Genomic DNA, 9,649 nt, shown 5'->3' with positions numbered 1-9,649 from the left:
GCCTGACGGAGCTCGCCCTCCGACTTCTTCAACTTCTTCGTCAATTGGAGGACCTCCTTTTTCAGCCGCTGGATAGTTGACTTCAGCGGAACCCCCAGGGGCAAAGGGAGTGCTTTGGCGGGGCACTGCCATCGGAAGATGCAAACGTCAAAGACCGACTCATTACAAGAAGAAAGGCGGAAAAGGAGGAGCGGAGGGAAGAAAAGACCATCTACAATAAGAAATTCAACTTTATTGATTGATTTTGATGACAAATGGAAAGTATGGCGACAAAGGAAAAGTACAAGATCGGAGGCCTCAGACCTCGGGGGCAGGGGGCGGAGAGCCCGGCGCGGGGGGTGCGACTGCAGTAGCGGCGGGCGAAGAAGGGGCGGCCTCGTCATCAGATTCCTCCAAAAAATCGAGACCAAGGTCGGGATATCTGCTGGCCACCTTCTCCCGGCAGAGCTCGAATCCCTTGGTGAATGCCTCCAGGCCGAACTGGACGCTCAGCTCCCTCATCTCCGCGGAGGCCTTAAACTCCTCCACCGCAAGGGCCCTGGCCTCCGAGACCAGAACCGGAGTTTGCTCGGCCAGATGGGCGACCTCGGCCTCCGCCTTCCTCACCGACTCCTCCAGGCTCCGTATCTCCTCCCCCCGGGCTTGTCTCTCCTCTTCCCGGTCTTGTCTCTCTCTCTCCAGGGCCTCTCGGAGGGCGGCCACCTCGGCCGTCTTCGCTTGAAGACGGGCAACCTCGTCCTGGCAGTGCTCCTCCGCCCGAAGAAGGTCCCTCCTCATGCGGTCCGATGCCTCGACATAGGCGAAGAGCTGGTGCCCGATCTGCAAGGACGGATAGAGAATTACAACAAAGACCAAACGACCATGCAAATAAACATCCGCTTACCTCGAGAAAGGACCCCAGAGTGTCCCAGGCCCGCTGCTCGGGATCGGCGCGGTCGATCCTCTCAACGACATCGGACAGAATGCAGCCGTCGAGTAGCCGCCTGATCAGAGCCTTGTCGTTGAAGGGGTTCTCCGATCCCCCCTCGGAGCAGACGGACTCGTCTGCAGCGGTTCGGTGGCCGCTCGCCCTGCGGGCCACCGATTTCCTCCTCTTCCCCGCGGCGGGCGCCTCCGTGGGGCGGACCTCCGGAATGGGGACCTCGGTCGGCGGAACCTGGGGAGCCGCTGGCTCAGCATCCGAAGGAATGTCGATGGCCGGGGTCGCCTGGACGGGCGCAGCCAAGCTCGTCTCCTCCACCCTGGCCCTCTTCGCCGAACCGGAGGTCGTCGCGCCCTTCCTCTTCTGAGCTCTCATAGACTTGGCGAGCATCCGCGTGGCTTCGGCGTCCATTGCTAAAAAAAAAAAAAAAAAGAAAAGAAAAAAGAGCGACACCGATCAGTCCAAAAAAAAAAAAAAAAGGGGAGAGAAGAGAAAAAGAGAAAGAAAGAGGAAGAAAAGAGGAGAAAGGAAAAAATAAATAAAAGAAGAAGAAGGCGAGAGAAAAAAGGTAAATACTTGCTGGATCCTGGGGGCTCAGGCCGATGTTGAAAAGGAGCGGCTCCTTCAGAAGGTTAGGAAGAGAAGGAGCGAGATAACTCAGAAGCTTCTGGGCAGCCTGGAGGTCGTCCTCTCCCAGGCTGGGAGCCCGGCGGACGGAATCCCTCAGAGCCCCCCAACGGGGCAGGCCTAGTTCCAGGGTCGGGCAGTAGACAAAAAGAAATTTCCCCTTCCAGTTGTGAATCGAAGAAGGGGCGCCCTTCAGCAACCCCTTCTTACCGAACTGGGGGGAGAAGTACCACCAGTCCTTCGCTGAGGATGGCGTTTGAAGGTGTAGAAATGTCTGAACAAGGAGAGGGATGGCTGGACCTCGGCTATATGGCAGAGAGAGAGAAATCCTATCAAAAACCTAAAGGAATTCGGGGCGACAGAGGCGAGTGAAATATCTAAGAAGCGAAAGAAGGCGGCAACAAAGACTGGAAGCGGAAGCCGAAGTCCGGCGCGAAATGCCTCCTGATACAAACAAAAGCGACCGGGAGGGGGAGCGCTGGCCCGGTCAGAGGGGCCGGGAAGCTCCAGGTCGTACTCCGAAGGAACCCCGTATCGAGCCCTTATCAGGAGAAGTTCGTCCGGAGTCGACGAACACGGAATGGCGCCCGGTGCGAAAACCGGGCGAGACCCTACCCCGAGCGCGGGTTCGTCCGCAGAAACGGGGGCCTGGGGGTTCGAAGCAGAAGAACTCCCAGAACTTACAGGGGTAGAAGATTCGGAAGATATTTTTTTTGGAGAGAACCTAAAGGGCCCTAGAAAGGCAAATCGAGAAGGGAGCGAAACGCCAAAGGTCAACCCAGAAAAAGACACGAAGAAAATAAAAAGAAGAGAGATCCCTAGGCGGCGAGAAGAAGGTGGGCACTAACCTATCTTGCTCTGGGGATCCAGAGAGCAAGAAATGGGAGGCGCCTACGGCTCAAGAGGGCGTTCGCTAGAGCAGACTCTCGGGAGATGACAGACGCCAGCAAAAAATCAGAAATGGAGTGGGACGCCTGAAGGGGGGAGGACGGGTTTAAATAGACCCTGGGATCCGGCGCTATAATGATCTCGAATCCCCCCAGGCCAGTCCGCGTTCGACGCGTGTCCCACTCCCCGTGGCAGACGGCTAAAGACGGCTGACGGTTGGCAGGGTCATAATTGCACCGTACCTAGGCCGGTGTACCTGCGGGATTCTCGAAGCGTCCCCTCGTACCGCTCCAACTCGAAAAAACCCCGGCACGCGCTCATTTAATGCCAAAATATCTGGGGACAGCAGCGCGCAGGATTCGAAGGGACGGTCTCAGCTGTGTCTCTCTCCCTCTCTGTACTTCCTTCATTTGAAATTCAAACTCAAAAGTAGGGGGACTGGTGTTGGGTACAAAATACCCACAGCTGAAACCCTCAGCGGGGCCGACATCAGAATGGCTCCGCCCGGACTCCTACGGGAGCCGGGCTCCACCGCCGACATCAGAATGGCTCCGCCCGGACTCCTACGGGAGCCGGGCTCCACCGCCGACATCAGAATGGTTCCGCCCCGACTCCTACGGGAGCCGGGCTCCACCGCCGACATCAGAATGGCTCCGCCCGGACTCCTACGGGAGCCGGGCTCCACCGCCGACATCAGAATGGTTCCGCCCCGACTCCTACGGGAGCCGGGCTCCACCGCCGACATCAGAATGGTTCCGCCCCGACTCCTACGGGAGCCGGGCTCCACCGCCGACATCAGAATGGCTCCGCCCGGACTCCTACGGGAGCCGGGCTCCACCGCCGATATCAGAATGGCTCCGCTCGGACTCCTACGGGAGCCGGGCTCCACCGCCGACATCAGAATGGTTCCGCCCCGACTCCTACGGGAGCCGGGCTCCACCGCCAGCACCGACATCGATGCAGCTCCGCCCGGGCTCCTACGGGAGCCGGGCTCCACCGCCGACAGCAAGTGCAGCCCCGCCCGGACTCCTACGGGAGCCGGGCTCCACCACCAACTGCAACGCATCTCCGCCCGGACTCCTACGGGAGCCGGGCTCCGTCTTCAACAGGAACTGCGGGTAAGCTCCGATCGGACTCCTACGGGAGCCGGACTTCACCTCTAACTTTGGTTGCAGCACGGCTCCGCCCGGACTCCTACGGGAGCCGGGCTCCGCCCTCAACATCAACCGCAACACGGCTCCGCCCGGACTCCTACGGGAGCCGGGCTCCGCCCTCAACATCAACCGCAACACGGCTCCGCCCGAACTCCTACGGGAGCCGGGCTCCGTCCTCGACACCAACTGCAACGCATCTCCGCCCGGACTCCTACGGGAGCCGGGCTCCGTCTTCAACATGAACTGCGGGTAAGCTCCGACCGGACTCCTACGGAAGCCGGACTTCACCTCTAACTTTCATTGCAGCGCATTTCCGCCCGGACTCCTACGGGAGCCGGGCTCCGCTGCCAACATCAGAACGGTTCCGCCCGGACTCCCCCAGAAGTCGGGCTCCGCTCACGACCCCTACCGCCAGGAGGACCTCACCCGGACCTCAGCAGAAATCGGGCTCCGGCCGTTGCCGAGCTTCAATCGACAGATCCACGCCCCCTGACAGGCCCCCAAAACGGCCACAACCCTGCTCCACTTCCTGTGGCGGACTCCGCGCAGTGCCATCATTCCCTGACAGGCCACAGTGACGGCCACGCACCTGCTCCACCTCCTGCGACGGATACCGCGCGATTCTCTTATCCGCTGACAACAGACGCTGCTCCACCCCTCATAACAGATTCCACGTGGCAAGCCTCCGTGATGGCCACGCGTCTACTCCACTATCCTTTGCAATCAATTTCCCTGACTACGGGCGGTCCACTACCAGACGGTTACAAACGTCGCCATCAATCCGTTGCCTCCTCCGCCTATAAAAGGGGGACCCAGATACGTTATTCTCTAAGCTCTTTTTTCTATCTCAAAACTCTGCTAAATTCTCCGTTCGAGCACTCCATTCTTGTTGAGGCAGAGTACTGACTTGAGCGTCGGAGGGTCTTGCCGGAGCAACCCCACCTCCGATTTAGACTTCCCTTGCAGGTCCCGACGGTGGCGACCGCAGCTTCTCCGACTCCAGCTTCTCCGGCGCGAACAGATTTCTGCACCAACAAAGTTCATCTAAAAGGCAGTTAAGTATTTTAAATTTACAATGATAGTCTATTTCTTCAAAAGATTTAGAATCTGAGTCAGATAAAGATGATTTAAAAGGAAGTGATTTTTCTAGGATAGATAATAAACCTAAAGATATTAACCAGGCTTCTAGTTGTTCTTGCCATCTAAGAAAGTCTTTTCTATTGAATCGATCGAGTTTAAGATTAGATAAGTCTTTTGAACCTATAGATCGAAACAAAAAACTAAGGAACAAAAAAGAGAGAGATAAGAGCTGCAAAAAGAATAAATTGAAGTCTTTGAGTGATTTCATTATATATATATATATATTTATATATATATATATAGACTAATATGTAAAAAATTCAGAGACTAAATAGAAATACTAATATGCAAAAAATTTAGGATCTAAACAGAAAATACTAGTATGCAGAAAATTAGGATTTAAACAGCAAATATCAGTATGCAGATATTACAAGGTCTAAAAAGTAAATATCAATATGCAGAAATGTCAGGGTCTAAACGGTAAATATTAGTATGCAGAAATTTCAGGGTCTAAATAGTAAATAAATTTATATAGAGTAATCTGTTGATTAATCAGAAAATATACAAAAATTCAATGATTAAACAGAAAAAGAATTTATATAGACTAATCTGTCGAGAATTTAGTGATTAATCAAAAATTCTGTAGAAATTCAATAGTTAAGTAGTAATCTAATTTCCAGAAAGTTCTGAGGTTAAACATGCATTTAGATAAAATTTAGAAAAATTTTAATAGAACTAATTGTATAAGAATTAAAGGTAATGCAATTTTAGATAAAATCACACTCAGAACGGTATTGGCCTTGGATTGTTAGTATAAAATAGTTTCTTTTAAGAGCCGATTGTGATCTAATTGAATTAACAATTAAAATTGACTAATAAGTAAATATTAAACTAAACTAATTTTACAATCGGAGGCATGCAGCGCACTGTCCTAAAACAATTTCAGACCCTCGTGCAGGCTTCAAATCGAGAACTTCATCCCAAGATACAACTGGCAACTCCTCCTGCGAGTATGACCGTAGAGAAGACGATAGAACTTCGACCCAATAGCAAGTGAAAAAAATATAAAAATAAAAGAAATTTGAAAAAGAAGTCTTTTGGGGATTAATTAAGAAGAGAACATATGGGATAGAATGGGAAGAGCGTGAATTACTTCGGCATGCTCAGACCCCTTCGATACAGGCCTAATTTAGGCCCACGGACTAGCAATCCAACGTTAAGAAACGTTGATCTTACAACAATCCCATCTCAACAGTTGGTAATAGCATAACAAATCTCAACGTGCAGAAAAAAAATGGATACAACGTCTAGAAATCCAACGAAAAAAAAAAAAACAAAAAAATAAAAATTGGAGAAACAAAATATAGAACACACCATGATTGTTCATATGCAGGCTGGGTCGGGCCGGGGCCCGTGCATATGCTCATAAGCTCAAGAAAAAAGTCTTCTACATAAATCCTTTCCTTTTTTTTTTCCATTTGTTCTTTTTTCAATGCGGGACTAAACGTCACAAAGACCAGAGAAAAAGATTAGAGAGGGTTGGAGGGAATTTTAAGTTTTCATCTTCCCTTCAAAACGAACAATATATTCCGGCGTTGACAGCGGTGTCATCTGAATTTGCATGTAGAAGTTGGATCTCGTTTGAGCGGTACCATCTTTCTTTTTCTTTATCTTTTTCATTGGGACGATGCTATCATTCAAATGTTCATATGTGATTTACTTTGCAACTACGTTTGTTGCCTCTCAAACACCTTCTTGTGAGTCTGACCATATGAACAGAGCTTCGTTGCAAGGGCACGACCATGTTCTGCTTACTAAAATTTATCCACTCCAGTATTATTGTGTTGGCCTCTGCACACGAGTTATCCCATCGCCCATCCTTGTGGCTTGTTAGCATATTGCTAACCAAGTGAGTCTTTTTGGTTGAGGTTGGAAATGTTTCCCCCTTCACTTGGTGTCATTAAACTGAATTTTGATGGAGCCAAATGAGGTCCAACAGCAATTGCAGGTTTTATCCTGCCGACGTAATCATGTTGGTGGCTGTTATGGATGGCTGGGTGTTCATTGCCTTCTTATTCTGTTGCCAATGCTGAGTTTTCCTGTTTACAGATCCTTCTTCTCTGTCAAGCCCACTTGTTCTTTTGGTACAAGATATTTTAAGGTGGTGGAGGTATGGTATGGTGTTCACATTTTCACATATACCATGCGCTGCTTTTTGTGCTTTCAATAACCTCTTTCAGTTTCGTATGCGGCATATTTTATCTTTGCTGCCTATCGGATCATTGGCAGCAGACATGGACTTCTCATCTGCTTCACTTCATAGGCCTATTTTGTTTAATTATGTGTCAGCTGTATGGATTTGTTTCTGCCTTCAGTTGTGTTGTGCTTGTGCCTTGTGTTGCCTTCGTTATTGTCAGGTTTCCGGGTTTTGGGGGGGGTCGTCCAACCGTGCTCGTTGAGTCCGTCCCAGTCCCGGATGATGGCCGGTGGACGTGAGATTTGTCAGCAACTGGTCGCGCTCAGGGCGTGCATCACGAACCCGAACCCCGATCGAACACCGTTAAGATGATTAATTCCGAAGGTTCATTAGAACACAACTCATCCCGCCGTATCGGAGTCTGTCTCTTGCTCTACGCTGTGCCTATCGGACTTGCCCTTCCAAGTAGCCAGTAACCCTTGCGAGTACCTCCTCTACTTCTCTCTCTTCTTTTTTTTTTTTTTTGTTTTGCACCATCTCATTTAATAATAAGATTCTCCTATCGTGAGCATTTTTTTTTTATTTTTTTGTTTTTCCACTACTCAGGGTATTGTCAAGATCTACTAGTCTTGGCCTTGTCTGAAATTCTTTAACGAGGATTTCGGCGTCATGTACATATATTTTACCGAATTTTTTGGAACCCAACAGCAGTACACGAGGAAACGAAATAAAATGGAACAGAATGGAATCACAAAAGTTCTAGACTTTTTTCCTTTTTCTTTCTTTTTATTTTTCTTCTTTTTGTCGGTTGTTCCCCCACCGAGGAAGGTGTGTTTTCCATGATGGCCTCTGTTGCGGTTCGTCTTCGATGGGATGGTCGAATCGTCGCACCTGAGTGCAGAATAGCAGAAAACTGATGGAGAAGGACTGTTTATCGAAGAGAAAGTACAGACAAGAAGGCCAAGAATGAGAGCGAGATCTTGCGGTGCGATGAACGGAAGCAAAATCAACTCGGATCGGATGAAAAAGTCAGCCGACGGCGTCCGATAGCAGCAAAGAGACCTGCAAGAAAGTCTGCGCCAGAGGTAGCTCCGACGAAGACACTCCGATACTCAAATCAATTTTTGACTCAAGAAGTAGAGGAGCGAGTAAGGCATATTTCAAGACTTAGAGTTCAAAAGCCCCAAATGGAGAAATAGTAGCTCTAGATTGAAGTAGTGAATCGGATCTAAAGAGTCTAAAAGTGTGATATTATAGGAAAGAAAAATAATTAGTTGGTCCCAAAAATAGTGAATCTCGTCATCATATTCTTGGTCACGTAATTCAAAATTTGGAGTCATTTAACTAGAGGCAAGTTATGATTTTGGCAGATACAGAGGAGCATTGTGAGAAAATGTGAGAAAAAATATTCTAGAAATTAATATAATTCAATCAGAGGAAAGGATTGAAGAAATTTAGGTAACTTTTAGGTATACATTCATCAAATTTGCTAAAATCTTGCAAAATGTTATTTTTGGACCATAAACTAGATACAATGAGAAGACTATAATCTGAGAATTCTTCTATTATTTGAAGGTCGTGGGGTCACTGTTTGATCTTTATATCATCAAAACTTCAAGCCAATGTTTTGTTGTGTCTATCAAACGTGACTCTCCTTTTCAGATACATATATTTATGTGATGATACCGTACAGTATGGTCTACGCTGTTGTGTTTTCTTCTTTGTAATAGCTTAGTCAAGTCATATTCAAAGGATTGTCTTTGGAGATGTAAACCATGTCCTGAATGGGTTTGCATACAGTGAACAATGGAGGGCTTCTATTTTGTTGAGTTTTAAGGTACCTGAAATGTCCAGCCTATTCCCTAATTTTTGATAGGAAAACAGTTACAATGGATGTACCATGTTATGTTTCATAGTCATGAAAATAAGTTCTTTCCCCTAAGAAAAAAAAAATTTACTCCTTGAGGCATTATCAAGAACAGATGTTTATTTAAATCAATCAAGTATCTTCTGTACATAAAGCAGTCCAATGGTGTAAAGTTTTAATATCAATGGCTTGCTTTGTATCACCTTTTAGAAAAAAAAAAAGGTTTTTTCTGCAAGAAAAATTGGCCTGCTGAAATCATACAAACACATATGGAATGTATGATGAGAGTTATATAGGTCCAAGTGAAGCATCAGATCAGTTGGTCCTACTGGTGAAAATATCAAACAACCTCACGTTATCTAGTGGCTTCTGTCGATACAACTTGGGGCAGTTTGGTTTTCAGTTAGCGCATAGCATAGAGACCTAAAATACCTCAAGTGATTGATATCCGTGTCTTTTTTTCTTTTTTGATTGAAAAGCAAGCATAAAGGGCATTTAGACATTGTCCAACTTATCTAGATGTAATAGGCTTGTCTATACATGTCTCTGTGAGAGAGAGAGAGAGAGAGAGAGAGAGAGAGAGAGAGAGGATGTTTTGGACATGTGCAGATTTGGATGAAATAGAATTTATAGATTTGACTGCCAAAATTTAGTTTAGGGCTTCTTGCTTTACTTTTAGAATGCATCAAATCATGTTTGCTTTTTAATGCAACTACTCAATAATAAATGTCTAAGGTTAATTTGGGTTTTGGCAGTGACATCTTCAATATGACATTTTCGGCTATCAGAATGCAAGTTGACATTTGGAAAGAACTTTGAGGATTTCATGAAGCCGAGTGCACCAGAGTTGGTGACAATCAGCAGTCTTTGTGAACTCTCTGCATGTTTCATATATGAGAAGAAGTTTGTTGTCT

At 47.5% G+C, this 9,649-nt stretch overlaps 1 protein-coding gene across 1 annotated transcript; it reads right to left on the bottom strand.

Annotated features, from left to right (window-relative positions):
* Positions 1-296: 296 nt before the first annotated feature.
* On the bottom strand, positions 297-1,329 carry LOC114912958 (uncharacterized). Its single transcript, XM_073251395.1, has 2 exons — positions 884-1,329; positions 297-819 (listed from the first exon to the last, which is right to left on the bottom strand). Exons 1-2 carry the CDS (start codon positions 1,310-1,312, stop codon positions 298-300), a joined length of 951 nt encoding a protein of 316 aa, XP_073107496.1. The 5' UTR covers positions 1,313-1,329; the 3' UTR covers position 297.
* Between the last annotated feature and the right edge of the window lie 8,320 nt (positions 1,330-9,649).

Source organism: Elaeis guineensis, chromosome 2 (genome assembly GCF_000442705.2).
Source record: "Elaeis guineensis isolate ETL-2024a chromosome 2, EG11, whole genome shotgun sequence".
Taxonomy (NCBI): domain Eukaryota; kingdom Viridiplantae; phylum Streptophyta; class Magnoliopsida; order Arecales; family Arecaceae; genus Elaeis; species Elaeis guineensis.
The sequence above is the reverse complement of the archived record's forward strand: the minus strand, read 5'-3'. Positions and strand labels throughout refer to the sequence as shown.

What these genes read in the sequence shown, in the direction of transcription:
- LOC114912958 (XM_073251395.1), bottom strand. Translation starts at nt 1,312, where the DNA reads ATGCTCGCCAAGTCTATGAGAGCTCAGAAGAGGAAGGGCGCGACGACC. An exon ending in CTCTGGGGTCCTTTCTCGAG is followed by an intron (nt 820 to 883) that starts GTAAGCGGATGT and finishes CCGTCCTTGCAG; the next exon opens with ATCGGGCACCAGCTCTTCGC.